The following is a 16363-nucleotide window of genomic DNA, read 5'->3' on the forward strand; positions in this document are numbered from 1 at the left end:
ATCCGAGCCACGTCTGCAACCTACACCACAGCTCACGGCAACGCTGGATCATTAACCCACTGAGTAAGGGCAGGGACCGAACCCATAACCTCATGGTTCCTAGTCGGATTCGTTAACCACTGCGCCACGACGGGAACTCCATTACCTTTTAAAGTATATCATGATGCTAGACTGTTTGGACATGGTATTTATAAAGCATCTAGGGGGTATCATTCCCATAAAAGATCAATGCAATACTTACCACTGTTCCAAGGGGAGACATTGTATACCTTAACCACAAGTGTACAATCTGCTCATTTTAACAGCTGGCTGTCAATTTATACTGGTACCGATATACATTTTGCTTTTCTTTAAGTTACACATGTACATTTTACCCCTATTGAGTCTCTAATTTTTAGAATATATTTGTGGAGTCATTTCAGTATAGATGAATATATATCAGGGATCAGACAACAACTCCATAGAGAATCTATTTACGTTCCTGATTTTCTTGTAAATTATATTCTCTGGTAGCTCCCTAAAGAACACTAATTCAAATTCACTTCACATGGCTTCTGTCACCACAATTTCTTCCTGCAGCCAGTCATGCTAAAAAAAAAAAAAAAAAAAAAAGCCTCCCATCCATTATTAATTTCTTATTCTCCATAGAGCTTTAAAAAAAAGCCCTCCATTCCACAACTATGTAGCTGTATCTGATTAATTTTATGTCATCACATGCATAAATGTGGTTGCCCAGATACAAATTTACATTAAAATTTTTTCCTAACTAGCTAATAGATATGAGACAAATCAAATTGGTCTTACCTTTACCTGCTGAAAACATGAAAGCACCCAGGCTCTCTAGCAATTATAACTAGCTATGTGCTAGTTATAATAAAGAACATTACAACAATCTTTGTGTAATTTCTATTAAAGATATCAAAATGTTTTCAATGTAAGTCATCTAATCTTTAAATGGAAATTCCCTACTGTGTGTAATTATATAGTTGTATGAAGATCACTTTTCAGTGATCAATGTCTTAATAGTCTTAGACATTAAACTGTAACATCAAGGCATGGACACACACAGGATGTATTTCATAAAGTGGGAATAACTACAAAGGTCTGCACCTAAAAAGATTAGGCCCAGAGAAATCCTGCTTTACCCTCATACAGCATTAAAAGCAGCTAAATCACATCCACCAATCTGGATTCAGGCAGATGTAGTAAATCATACAGAACTATTACAGCAACTATAAATCTAGCAAATTCGCAGTTTCTAAAAAGAAGGGGGAAAGACAAATTTCAAAAGCATGAGGTATTTTTAAAAACTGGAAATTGCATAGAGCTTTACTCAATATAATTCAAATATTTAAAGCTATATTGTAAAATTTTATCAAACACAAAGTCAAAAAGACCCCTAAACTAGATGGAAAGAGATATTAATATGCCTTGGCACTACCAGTGTTAATTAAGGAGATGCTCACAGGGTGGGAAATAAAATATGCATATTTTAACTCTGCCTTAAGCAAAACAGTAAAAAATGGCACGAACCCCCATGCTCTTGTTTCTAATCTACTTCTCTTAACATTTCCCTTTTTAATGCCTTCAGAGCTCTTAATTTCCAACCCCTTTCCTATTGAATAAGTCCCTTACTGGGATCCTATAATAATGTATCATTTCTTCCAGTGATGTCTGCATTTTGTAAGTGATGTTGAAACACGTGAAGAAAAACAGTTTTGTTTTTTTTTTTGACACATAGCCTTTTGGGTGCCTATTACCACCCATGGCTGAGGCAGGAATTAAAACAGGGTTTGAGAGCGTGGTTTCGGATTCAGAAAGACCCTGCTTCACAGCTAGGCTCTGCCCCTTGCTGAGGCTGGTCAACTGACTTAAGCACTCATCCCATGGAGAGGCTCAGCCAGCCAGTGCGGTCTATGCTCCATATGTATGGCTTTGTTAGAACCAGGCCCAGCCCATTCCAAGTGTTCATAATCATTACGGCTTCTTTCTCTCTATTTTGCATACTTTTTGGATTTGGAAACTCAGGTGTGCTTAAAAGCTTCTTACCGAAACAAAGCATTTATATTGTCTTAAAGAAAAGCAATTTAGTAAGACCTAGTAAGCTTGGCAGGAAAAAAAAAAACAAAACAAAACTATGCTTAGAACTGATTCATCATTTGTTCTCTTTAATGCTAACCCCCTCCCCCAGTCACTACTGTAGCTACCCCAGAATCTGGGAATCGTTGTATATTTTCCATCGTCTGTGCTGTAGACTAAAGTGTATCACAGCTGAGCATCTGGGCAAAATGAAATCACTGAGCTAAGATCACTAGGAGATTTTCTTAGATTTGACCAAATCTGGTGGGCATATGTCAAAATGATCACACTTTGACCATACATCACTGCTGTCATAAACTGTTCAGACAAATCTACAGGGTTAATGTATTTAGAAAAACTCTATTCTCTGGATATGGCCTGGACATAGCGATCTATCTATATCTTGCTCAAGTTCCATGAGACAGAACCTGACAGTATTAATTGGCTTTAGTTTTTTTAATCTTCAGTGACTGAGATGTTTTTTCACAAATTGCCGATTGAGGACTAATACAATATCATCGAAGAATAAACGTATTAATCGAAAGTTCAACATAAGAGAAGAATTAATTTAAAAAATTCCGCCTATACCTGGAAATAAGGCAGTCCAACAGAACCCAAGACAAACATGACAATGACTAGTCTTAACCATTCAAAAAGCACACTAGGATTGGAAAGGTTTTAGAAGTGAGGAAATCTAGTCCCCAGGAATAGTACCACTGGGAAAAGTGTGTTTCAATTTTTCAGACAAATACAGTAAAATATCAAACTTTCATTGTCTGTGGTCAGCAAAAAGCTGTAACAGTTTCTAAGAGAATCATAATTTTAAGCTTTGTATGTCCTGGCTTCAGTCCCTCATGAGTAGTTAGACTTGGCCTTAAATTCTCCCAGTAAATTTATCACGATGGCCTATTTTTCACTTTCTGGCATGCACTGCTATATCGTCTTGCTCCATCTGATCCTATGGTCTCCTTTATTACAATGACAGTAACTGCAGTAGCATTTCTTTAAAGTAAGTCTCAGCACTTATACACAAATGTTCAAGGCAGAATTATCCATAACAGCCTAAGTGGAAACAACTCAAATGTTCATCACCAGCTAAATGAATTAAAAAATGTGGTATTTCCATACGACAGAATAATCATTCAATAATAAAAAAGAATGAAGTACTAACACATGCTACAACACAGGCGTCCCTTTAAAATATTATGCTATGTGAAAGAAGCCAGTTACAAAAGATGACATTTATATGATTCCATTTATATGTCCAGAATAAGCAAATCCATAGAAACAAAGTAGATTAATGATTGTCTGTCTAGGCCTGGGGTGGGGTTATTTTGGAAGAAATGGAGAGTGAGTGAAAATGGGTATGGGGGAGTTCCTACTGTGGCTCAGCGGGTTAAGGACCTGAAGTCGGCTCTGTGAGGATGCGAGTTCAATCCCTGGCCTCAATCAGTGGGTTAATGACCCGGTGTTGCCACAAGCTGAGTCATAGTTCACAGATGTGGCTCGGATCCTGCACTTCTGTGGCTGTGATGTAGGCCTCATTTACAGCTCTGATTTGACCCCGAGCCTGGGAACTTCCATATGCTGTGGGTGTGGCGTGCAGTTTCTTTTTTGGTTGCACAACTCTGTGAATATAATAATAACCAGTGACTTCATACTTTAGGTGAATTATATGGTATGTTAATTATATCTTGATAAAGCTCTTATAAAAATAACTTCTAAATTCAAAATACTATTTATCATAGCACAAAAGATATTTCCCCAGTGAAGTCAATAATTTTCTAATGTTCTCTCCTACTATGGAGGAATCAAGTTTAACTCATGTTCATTAGAGGAAGATGATGTGTACATGCCTGCAGAATGATCTATGAAGATACTTCTCAGTATTTTCAGAACATTGTAAATCAACTATATTAAAATTTTTATCAATTAAAAAAATAAAATATAGAAGTTCCCATTGTGGCTCAGTGGTTAACAAAACCGACTAGGAACCATGAGGTTGCAGGTTCGATCCCTTGCCTCGCTCAGTGGGTTAAGGATCTGGTGTTGCGGTGAGCTGTGGTGTAGGTCACAGACACGGCTTGGATCCCACATTGCTGTGGCTCTGGTGTAGGTTGGCGGCTACAGCTCCAATTAGACCCCTAGTCTGGGAACCTCCATATGCCACTGGTGTGGCCCTAGAAAAGACAAAAAGACAAATAAGTAAATAAATAAATAAAATATTTTCAGATGATGAATGTTAAAAAGAGCCTAAAAATAAGCCCAGAGAATGCTCTGGTCTGGGCTAACCTAAACATCTTCCATGTTTTTAGTCCAATGGCAAAATGATATGACAATCTAAACAGGTGTATTAAAGGATTTTGGGGAAAGAGCAATAATATAAGAAATGAGAAAAATAAAGACGACAGCTGAAAACCAGCCAAAAAATCTGGCAGGGAACAAGGAAACTCCAGAAGGCATTTATCCATTCATTTAATCAACACAAATTTCTACACCCAGCAGTACAGAGATTAAGATATGTTAGGCAGGGTCCCTTACCCTTCAGGAGCTCACCTTCTAGTGTGTTGACAAACTTTACAATGCAAAAGGACTGAGAATTATGCTCATTGCTTAAGCTAAAAATATAGGATATTTCTATCTTTGAAATAATCACTTTGATTTACTAGGAAATTATAGGAAAAGGATCATAGGCATTTACATATAACCTGTAGTAAGCAGACAAAGTAGTACCAAAACATAACCTAGAATATGGAGATACACAAAAAGGTCAACTTTAATTATTAACATAGTAAGAAAAAAAAAAAAACGTTTGGTGATCTGCAGAAGTCATCCATTTACACAAGTAATACATACCAGGAGATCATTTCTAACTGGGCTACTGGTTACGAACTGGGCATAGCCAATGACAATCAAGTGCACCAGGAGGTCCTTGGTCTTCTTCCAGGAAATGTTCTCTTCCTAGGAGGGCCCTGTCCTCTCCCTAGGCTTCCACCTCCTGAGTCCACGACCCCACCTCCCCAACCCATTACTCCTCAATCCAGACTTCTCTTCTAGACTCCAGACCTGTCTTTTCAACAGTATCCTGGATGTCTCCATTGGCCCTCGGTTCTGTGAACTTAAACTTGCTTAAGCACCAAGCCACACAAGGTCAACAGATTTATCATTTATTCTCTAACAGTCCAGTGCCAGAAAAGGAATCAGCTTCTTCAAGCAGCACTACACAGGACCATATACTAGCTACACATCTTTAAAATTTATACCTTAATCTGTCATTGAGATGAATGTTGTCCCTGCATTCCTGCTAATATCTTCCTATGTGTTGATAATACAGCTTTTTTTTTTTTTTTTTTTTTTTTTTTTTTTTTGCTGTACCCTCAGCATGTATAAATTCCTGGGCCAGATATCAAACATGTGCCAGAGGAGTGACCCAAGCCATAGCTGTGACAATGCCGGATCCTTAACCTGCTGAGTCACCAGGGAACTCCAATAATATACTTTCATATTAAAACCTAGGAGAGGCCTCAAGTAACAACTGGCCTTTGCATCAAACAACTTAAAAAGCAAAATTCAACAGTAATTGTGATAGGAGCACAAGTTGCTTTCTCTGGCAGACATCCTTTGGAATTCGATCTGTTAACAACAATTAAGAATTCCAGGGAGTTCCCATCCTGGCACAGTGGTTAACGAATCCGACTAGGAACCATGAGGTTGCGGGTTCAGTCCCTGCCCTTGCTCAGTGGGTTAACGATCTGGCGTTGCTGTGAGCTGTGGTGTAGGTTGCAGACTCGGCTCGGATCCCGAGTTGCTGTGGCTCTGGCGTAGGCCAGTGGCTACAGCTCCGATTCGACCCCTAGCCTGGGAACCTCCATATGCCGCAGGAGCGGCCCAAGAAATAGCAAAAAGACCAAAAAAAAAAAAAAAAAAAAAAAGAATTCCACATAGCAAATTAATTTTGTCATGTTACTGGTGGAAATTCTTTCTGGTAGTTTGGAAAGCTAGATCACTCACAGTGGGACATTCTATAAAAAGACCACATAGAATTATCTATTCTTATCGGAGATGATTTAATACCTATCTTTGAATTTTCCAGAAGAAATCATTTTGGTCTTTGGGGTTCTAGGGCTCTACTGCTAGAGAAAATCAGAAGTTACTTTTGTGAGAAAAGCCCAGGCTTCATCTGCAGAGACATTAGTACAGACTTACATTTCTTTACAAAGTGAGTTTCACAGAACATGACAACTGGGCTGTGTAACCAAGATTGGGTTAAACAAAGCTAATCATGTGTCTTCTGGACTCTTCAATACAAATGCAAATTAATCAAGACTTTCCAAAACAAGCCTTTCCAAAGCTTCTCTGTCCTTAGAATCAGTTTTGGGTTTTTTTTTTTTTTTTTTTTTTTTTTAGAGTATCTGAGAGGTATTTTGCAGAATACATTTTGGGCAATAGTGACCTTTATCCATGGAGAACCATCATCATTTTTTTGGTCTTTAATAGCAACTTTCCAAAATTATCAAAGGCCACGAGAAGCGGCCATATAACATTTCCTTCAGCTTTTGTTATATAAGGACACTAGCCAGTAAAAACATCAAGCATTAACACTTTTTTTTTTTTTTTTTTTTGCTTTTTAGGGCCACACCCACAGCATATGGAAGTTCCCAGGCTAGGGGTCGAATTGGAGCTGCAGCTGCTGGCCTACACCACAGCTCATCAACGCCACAGCTCATCAACACTGGATCCTCAACCTACTGAGTGAGGCCAGGGATCGAACCCGCATCCTTGTGGATACTAGTCAGATTGCTGAACCACAACAGGAACTCCTAACACTGTTTAATTCTAATTCAGGAATGCTCGAATTAGAATCCAGGCCCCATTACTTGCTAGCTGTATGATGCGTCATTCACACTCTGTGCCAATGAGTCTTCATTTGGGAAACAGCCTCTCCTTCATAGGGTTGTTATGAGGATTAGATAAGATCTTACATGTACTAAGAACAGTTTTGGTCCACAGCAAGCACTCAAATGACAGCTATTTGTTTTTATTGTTATTGTTACTTAGAACCAGGAAAACTCTGGTGTTTCCTTACCTCTTACCTTTCTTCTTATCCCCCCTCCCCTCCCCAGCTACAGAGAACCACAAACTAAATTTGAAGCTTAATTATATCAACTAAGCTAATCCCTACTATGTTCACTGATTTACTATTTATACTACAGGAATCTTACTGCTATGCATTTTTTAAAAATCCTTTTTTGGAAATGAATACATAAAACATAGAAAATTTCCACCTGAATCTCATTGTGTAAACAGAACTCAGTTTGCCGTATACACGGTTTTTTCTCTATCCAGTGACCTTACCCAATTAGTAGCTCTTTTGTGTGTTCTGTTTTTTTTTTTTTTTTAATGATCATTTCCCAATTCCCTAGTTAAAAACTTTCATACCACCCAATTCCTCCCTCTCCCATCTCCCATGGCTTCATTCATTCAGTGACCTTTTCATTTCTCCATCCCTTCTTCACTTGCCTAAGAATTCTTCAGTTAAGAACCTGGCCAGGGAGCTCCCTGGTAGCACAGTGGGTTAAGGATCTGGTGTTATTACTGCTGTGGCTTGGGCTTCAGCTATGGTGCACATTCGATCCTTGGCCAGGGAACTTCCACATACTGCCAGTGCGGCCAAAAAAACAAAGAAAGAACCTGGCCAGCTTTCAATGAACTGTGGCACTTTCCCTCTACCAATCTCCATGGCTTTGGCGCCCTACCTACAATTGTCTTCCTTAGTCGTCTCCTCCTCAAAAAGCCTTCTCTATTCAACTTATAGGATAAGTTTATAGGATAAAATCCAAACTCCTTTGTTTGACATGCAAAGTCCTTTAAACAGTGGTCTCCACCTAAACATTTCACTACTCTCTTATTCTCTTCTCCCTGTGCTCTGGCCACACATAACTCACTGCTCCAAGAGTCTGGAAGCATCATCCTTATTCCCTCTCTGTCTGGAAAACTCCTATTCAATCTTTATCTTCAACTCCCTTTCTGATGGTCTCCAGTCCCTCAGACACAATTAGTCATTCACCTCTATGCCCCCCAAAAGCACTTGTAACACTGGGTTATAATTAGTTGTTTATATTTAAATGCCTTTTTATTAAATTTTGAGTTCCATGAGGGTAAGAACCAAGGCTTATTCCTTTTTGTAGTCCTGGCTGTTTGAAAAACACATTAAGCACTCACTAACTATCTGCTGAATTGAGTGGAATGATACCTCAGGCTTAGAAAGTAACTAAAGAAAGGTGACTACAGTCAGTTCTACCTTAGCAGGATGGTGTGGTAATAAAAGCTGAAAGAAGGATGAGGGTCTTCATGGAGGATCTAAAAAGGGAAATTGGATAGCAAGAGCTTTAGCTTTTATGCAGCCTGTTCTAGGAAGATGGAAGCTGTATCCAAACGTCATGAATATTTTTATCACCAGCGGGCTACTTTGGTTTTTCTGTGATAGGAAGCAGTCCTCATGACTATCCAATTTTCTATACTAAGATCAAGGTCACTAGACAATTTTATTTTTGTGATGACTTCTAAGATATGTAAGACAGAGGACCCTAGAATACAGTGACAACTCCAGTCTTTAAAAAACATAATTCCCCATTTAAATAGATTGTCCCCATTTAAATGCTGTTGTCTATCAAGAGATGAATGGATAAAGGAGGTATGGTACATATATATACAAGAGAATACTACTCATTCATAAAAAAGAATGAAATAATGCCATTTGCAGCAACAAATGGACCTATGAGATGGGCCTGGAGATTATCATACTAAGTGAACTAAGACAGAGAAAGACAAATATTACATAACACTTTTATGCAAAATTTAAAAAATAGTACAAATGAACTTATTTACAAAATTGAAATGGTCTCACAGAAAACAAACCTATGGTTACCAAAGGAGGCAGGGAGGGATAAATTAGGAGTAGGGGATTAACATATATTTACTACTATATATAAAGCATAATAACAACAAGGACCTATTGTATAGCACAGGGAAATATATTCAATATTTTATAATAAAGTATAAAGGAAAAGAATTGAAAAAAATTAATACACACACACGTATCTACATCACTCTGTATACCTGAAACTAACACAATATTGTAAATCAGCTATACTTCAATTTTAAAAGATTATACATGGCTACCTGAATTCTTGGTTAAATTTTGTTAGTTTACAGAGAATTTAGAATATGAACATTAAAACTGTCATTATTACGAAAAATAAAATTTTACTCTAAAATAAAAAACCAGGAGTTCCTATCATGGCTCAGTGGTTAACGAATCTGACTAGGAACCATGAGATTGCAGGTTCGATCCCTGGCCTTGCTCGGTGACTTAAGAATCCGGCATTGCCGTGAGCTGTGGTGTAGGTTGCAGACTTGGCTCGGATCTGCCGTTGCTGTGGCTGTGGCATAGGCTGGCGGCTACAGCTCCAATTGGACCCCTAGCCTGGGAACCTCCATGTGCCACAGAAGCGGCCCTAGAAAAGGCAAAAAGATAAAAAAATAATAATAACATACAAAACAAAAAATAAAACTCATACTGTTCCCTAAAAAGGTTTAAGGCAATATTAATACATTTAGTATATAACAAGATACATAAAAAGAGGGAGAATTTGGATAAAGGGAGAAATAAATTACCATTTTGGATTATCACTCCACTTCCATGAATGGATAGAATGAACTAGTCCCCTCAAGCTTTGATTACCTCTGAATAAACTGAAGGACATTTAATTATTAGGTTGGTTAGACTCTGCCCCATGCAACTGTCCTCTGTGCCTGAGGAGAGCTGAGGTGACTGACTATTGCACAGCTTATTCAATGCAATGGGTATGCCCTTCAGCTTCTCTTCATTTTAATGTTCACATCTTCTAGAGGTCTACTGAGCCCAGGGTTGCCCTCCTGCCATGCACTCCACGGGTTGACAGATTCACTCTCAGTTCCAATTACTGGTTGTGAGCCGAGGATGCACTGAACTGTTAACTTTGGCTCACATGTCTCCCATAAGCCTCAAAGTTCGATTTCTCACTATCGGACGTGTGTCCGTGGCTATGTCACCAGGCCCTCAAATGATGTCTCCTGCACGCCATTCACGCCTTCCAGCTACTCCACCCCAGGAAGTCCCTCGTTAGATCCCGATGGATTAAAGGACGGACCTGCCGCTGCTCCTCCCAAGTTGTTGGTCTCAGCTGCCAACAACCCTCATCTGGCCGCACACCCGCCAGAACCAGGACCCCTTCCTTCCCTCTCCAGATCCACCGAACCAGCCACACAGCCCTGCCCCCGCCCCCTCCCCCCGGAGCATACCAGCCCAGTTCACCCTCCTCCCCAGTTCTGTTCCTCCCTGGAGGCCCACCTCACTGCTTTCCTGGGCTTCCACGTTCCCTCCCAATTGGACTTGCTTCTTCCAGGATTGTGCCTTTCAAAGTCAAAGCCAACACAGCATGGCGCCACATCCTTGTCCCTCCCCACCCGGCCTTGTCAACAACCAGTCCAGCCTCATCTCCTCCCATTTTACCGCCTTGTTACAGAAGTCACGCATCTGTTTGCACTTTCCCAAACACCCTGTGCTGTTCCTCCTTGACACCTTTGCTTATCCTCCTTGCTGGGCTTGGGAGGCCCACTCCTGACCCCCTGCGGCTTCCCTTCACCTTGGCCATCTCCTCACTATCATTTGAGACGCACCCAGGACCCAAGGGAGGAACACGGGCTAGAGACGTCCTGAGACTGAAGATAGAACACTACCAGCCCCGGGCCCAGTCATCGCATCATTTTCAATCCAAAGCAACAGGATCATGAGCTCCAGCCAGTTTAATTCAGTGGTATAAGAAAATCATGGACTTGGAGAAGAGACTTGTGGTTGCCTGATGGGAGGGGGAGGGAGTGGGAGGGATCGGGAGCTTGGGCTTATCAGACACAACCTAGAATAGATTTATAAGGAGATCCTGCTGAATAGCATTGAGAACTATGTCTAGATACTCATGTCGCAACAGAAGAAAGGGTGGGGGAAAAAACTGTAACTGCAATGTATACATCTAAGGATGACCTGACCCCCTTGCTGTACAGTGGGAAAATAATAAAATAAATAAATAAATAAATAAATAAATAAAGAACCCATCTAGAATTGCTCTAAAAACAATATTAACAATCTTGCATAACCACTGGAGGAATGAAAAGAAGAAAGGGAAAACTCAAATTTAGGCTGCAAAATGGCTGGTTGCCCAACAATGAGACATATAGAAGGTACTTAGTGGGTGCTAAAAATCCAGAGTCCCCTGTTATCATATAACATCTACTAATGATTTTAATTAACTTCAGTCTTCGCAGTGAATCAGGTTAGTATTTACCTTCCTTGTAGACTTGGGAGCAGTCTAATCAATTTGATGTGCGGGGAGCAGAATGACAATGGGTTTCTGTCTCTCATAAAGGCTACCTGTTCAGTGCTAGGGTCATACCTAGAATTTCAGAGCAAGCTTGAGTTCATTTAGCCGGTGCAGAGACAAATACATGGAATTTGGCACAACAGATTTAAGTTGGGAGATTGCAGGCTTTCAGCTATGCAAGAAGAAAGCAAAGTTTTAAGTTTGCTAATGCTAAGGACACACAATGGAGCAAATCCTCGATATCTAGCCGGTCTCAAGCAAACAGGTAAATCCGAATTATCTGTGGTATGAGGGAGAGACATTATGCAGAAGTGAAACATTAAAGACTCCATCAGGCACTCGTCACCCATATTTCTGAGGAACACAGTGGAGAAAATTCAGAGTCAGACTTAGCTTTTGCTCAGAGCTTTTGCCTTATCTTTGTGGCATAAGCCAAGAATCAGAGGATGCCAGTGGGGGGAGATGCACAGGGCTGAGGATTCAGAAAATGAATTTTGAACATTCTAAATGTATGACAAAGCAATGCTTGGTGCTCATCAGAGAAGTTTGAAAAAGGGAAGTATTCTGAAAAGCAAGCAGAAGAAAAGCATTCAAAAGGCTTTTCTCCATGAAATTAGGTTGTAAAAAGAATTTTAGCCAAAAGTACATGCATGAGTGCGACAATAAAAATAAATTCAGCTTCATTTCAATTCATTTATTCATTAACTTATTCAACAAATATTTATTGAATGCTATGTGCAACAACTGGGAGAAATGGAATTCTAAAAACAGAGATAAGACACCCCTGAGACACTTCCTAATTAGCCATTTTCTGTTTTCCAAGGGGGTGGTGGGGAGGTGTCATGAATAAGAATAACATGACTAGTCAGGAATGGGGATCTTCAAGCCTCTCTCTTTTGCTAACTGTTATTTGGAGATAAGATTCCTTGTTACAGAATAAAGGGACACAAAATACATAGACATGTGTCCAAAGGACATGGGACACTCGCAGTTTTAAATAACATTCCTCATTTTCTCTAAATGTGTGCTTGTATTTGTCAAATTATATAGCCAGTTTGACTAGAGAAATACAGCCAGTTTGGCAGGCACTGAGAGGTGGCATCTAATGGCTTCTCAGGTTCTCAGAGGAAGGACAGGAAATGGTGAAGAAGAGGCTCCTTAAGCAACAATGAATTTAAGCAACAATGAATTTAAGCATCATGAAGACAAAGCGACGGCTCTGAACTTTCTCTGAGAAGAATGGCAAGAAGGCAGGAGAGGACAGAGCAAAGGAAACCAGAGGCTCCTTTCAGGAGGGGAGCTTTGCAGAGACATTTCTTTGGGATTTGGTAGGAAGTGAAAATGTGACAAAGTAGAGAGAGAAAAAAAGAAGCTCATCCTAACATTTAATTTAGGGTCAAGATAACTAACAGAAAGATTCATACTGAGAGCCTCCTTGCCTGCCTGCTTGCATCTCTCACAAGCATCTTATCTTAATAAATCTATTTCTTGCCTTTCAAGAAAAAAATAAATATTCGTACCAACACCAGATTCTTCATTGTGGAGCTCTAGCAGCCCTGGTGTCATTTAATTTTTTTTTTCTTTCAGAGAATAAACCATCTCATTCTTGGGGAATGGCTTTGGCTATCTTTCAGAGGAAAGTGGTTATCACTGTACCACAAGTAGAATGACAGGTTTATTCATGTCTAGTCCTAAACCTATTCCCTCAAGTTAAGGTACAGTCCATGGAATGTGCCACAATTCTATGTAGATGATACCTACATAGAATGCACAATTTTAGGTAAATGAAATTTATAGAGAATGACTCTCCTTTATGCTCTGGTGCAAGGAAGAATTGCTTATTTTGAGTCAGAAAATCTGGATTTGATTTGGTTCTGCCAATGGCTGATTGTGAAATCTGGGTCAAGCCATTTGAACTTCTCTGAACCTGCGTTTTCCCATCTATCTTCTATACAGGGCTTTTAGGAAGATTAAAGGATCCAAAATTAGTAAGTGCTCTGAAAATAATGAAATGATATATAAATGGCAGTTTCAGTACTCTTCACCAACACTCTTTGGCCTGGTAGCCATGGTATGGAAGGAAAGTGTGCTAATAATAAACAAGACCAAGCTCATGACCAATGAGACAGAAAGACATATTATACAACAGTAATAATCACATAGTATAAAAATATTTTTATTCCTAGGTTAATATAAAATTCTATTTAGAATGCCAACCCCCAATTTTTCTTCCTATTTCACTTTGACCCTTAAAATAACTGAAGACTTGTCATAAATGAATACTAATGATGATCTTCAATAAACTAAGGGGAAAGGTTTTATCTATCATGATATTCATTGCCAGTCTGACAAGTAAGGCCAAAAGTAATGTTACCATTAAAACCAACAGAACATTCGGTATTACCTCCTAGATAGTACTCATGTGACATCTTCTCTGTATTCTTGGGATTTTAACAAACCTTTCTGGAGAACCCACTAAATATTCACAGTGTGGTGGATACTACAGGGGACATTAGGAGGATTAAGACACAGTCCTTATTCCGAAGGCATTCACTATCTCCATTAGAGGGAGGCAATGGGAATGAGTGATGAAAAGGCCAACTGAAAAAGAGTTCTTTGAGAAAAGTCCAAAGTATTCTGAGAAGATGCACAAACAATGTATTACTTCCATATGCAGGGATATAACAGGGATCTGTGGGGAAATTTTTTCTGAGCCAGGACACAGAGGATGGGGAAGACTCCTTTGCCAGATATAGTAGTGGAGGGATGCGAGTTAGTGGGGAGGCTGAGAAGCAAGCTTGAGCTCAACCCAAAAAGTGGATAAGAGCAAGATACATTCAGAAACAGCAGCTTCAGCAGCATGGCCAGAATATAGGTACAAAAGATGAAGCAGTAACAAGCAGGTCAAGAGAAAATTGCAGAAGGTTTTAAATGCCCAACTGAGAAGCTGGGGTGTTTTTCTAGACGCAGAACTCCAGGGAAGGAAGAATGCCATGGCGGGTCTTGGTTCTGGAAAGATGCACTAGGGTCAGTACGGAGGATTTACTGGATGGATAAGAAAGAGACTAAAGGGAAGCCGACCAGATAAGAAGCTTTGGCCATAGGTCAGAGGTACTGTGAGCCAGAGAAAGGGCAGTGGCAGCAGAAAGCAATGGATGAATGGCACTTTGCCTTTTCATCCTGAGGTGACATACTCCCTGAGGGCACTGGTTCTCAGACACGTCCTGTTGCCCAGATTAAGAGGTCTTTGTGCCTTGGGCTAAAGTGAACAGATGAAAGTACTTAAAGTCCCACAAATTTGAGCAATTGCTTCTTTAAAGATTTGCCTGGTGGCATCTGTCTAAAGAAGGCACACTGAGTTAGAAGCAATCATGTGCAAAAGCCTTTCTTAACCAAGGGACCTGTGATACAATAAATGGAATACAAAATTAAAAGTCTAATGATTCGCATTATCTCGATATCACACAATATGCTAGATTTTTACATCTCTGTCCTCTGTGCAGTCATTGTGAACTTTTCTTTAATCTTTTATAATTTCTGCTCCTTTTCCATAAACATCTTTTTTTCCAAGTGATGACTGACAATCAGAATTGTCTCACTAATCCGCCAGGATGGTGAGCATAAATGATTTCTACGATTTCTGTATATGCAGATGAAAAATAAGATGAACTAATTCATTCCCAAATATGACCAATGAGCCTACTTGCTTAAATGCTTTAAGATATATAATATGGCTACACACATGTACAGATCATATAATCATAAAATTAAATTACCTACTTAGTTCTTAAATTCTATCCTCAAATATAAAATCAAAGCCTCTGAAATACATGCAGCAAAGCAAATACCACCGTCACTGTTAATTTCTTTAACACCTAAAATATGAGTTCTTACACTATTGCATCCATTTTCTTCTTTCAGATTATAACAACAGAAAAGAGAATCTGTAAATGGAGCTAAACAGATTATTGAAGAAAACAATTAGACATAGAATGACTCTAAGTGAAGATTCCTGGCACTTTTCTATGTGTGCAAGTGTATGCACTGTGCATACCAATTACAAAGCTAGAAAGAAAACTCACCTGTTTTCTTCCTCAAGATCTGCTAGGATTCTCTCTAGCTCCCCTCTTTCCTCACTCTCTAAGGAAATCAAGATCTGGGCAGGACTACGAGGCTGGCTCAGGGGGGAGTCCTGGTTCAAACTTTGGCAGTAATGCTGGATTAACAAATGTTCATCATCTCTGGAAAATAAAATCAAAGGTTTTGGTTTTTTTGCCCCCCTTATTTTGCTTTGGGGGTCAGGGACTCGGGTGTGTATTTTAAAAGAGAAACGGTTATTTGCACTTAACAATTAGTTAGACCTTTTTTCCTGCTTCTATAAGACATTTTAATACTGTTGAGGCTGTAGTCTACCATCCAATTGGTGACAACTCAAGGTGTTTTTGGCTCAAATTTTCCATTGACAATGGCTGGCCTATTTACATGGGTAAATGGATGGCAGAATTACAGTAATATGGGGACTCTGTGTCAACAGTTTAACCAATCGATAGTAAATATTAAAAGACATAATAATGGCTGTATAATGCTTTTGCTACCAAGCCTGTCAAGATAATCTCTTCACTGGCCCACGCTACTGATGATACCAACCAGGAAAAAGTGAAGCCCTTAAAAAAAAATAAACATTTTCTTAAGCAGAAGGCAGTGTAAGCAAAAAGTACTGCTTTGGTAAGCCAGTTTGAACTTATTAACAGCCACAGAGGCAGGATGGTAAAAATAATGAAACTATGGATAAAACGACTGTTTCATTCAATTATTGTTTAGATAGAAAAACAAAAATTGGAAGGGGAAAAAAAGCCATTAAGGTG

At 39.4% G+C, this 16363-nt stretch overlaps 1 protein-coding gene across 22 annotated transcripts in view; it reads right to left on the bottom strand.

The window, feature by feature from the left end:
• Nucleotides 1-16363, bottom strand: part of DMD (dystrophin) — a 2622506-nt gene that overhangs the window by 41918 nt on the left and 2564225 nt on the right. For all 22 annotated transcript variants that reach the window (XM_021079543.1, XM_021079551.1, XM_021079550.1 and 19 more), the window contains 1 exon segment: nt 15581-15739. In XM_021079543.1, coding sequence (XP_020935202.1) covers nt 15581-15739 — 159 coding nt within the window.

This window comes from Sus scrofa, chromosome X (assembly GCF_000003025.6).
Source record: "Sus scrofa isolate TJ Tabasco breed Duroc chromosome X, Sscrofa11.1, whole genome shotgun sequence".
Lineage (NCBI taxonomy): Eukaryota > Metazoa > Chordata > Mammalia > Artiodactyla > Suidae > Sus > Sus scrofa.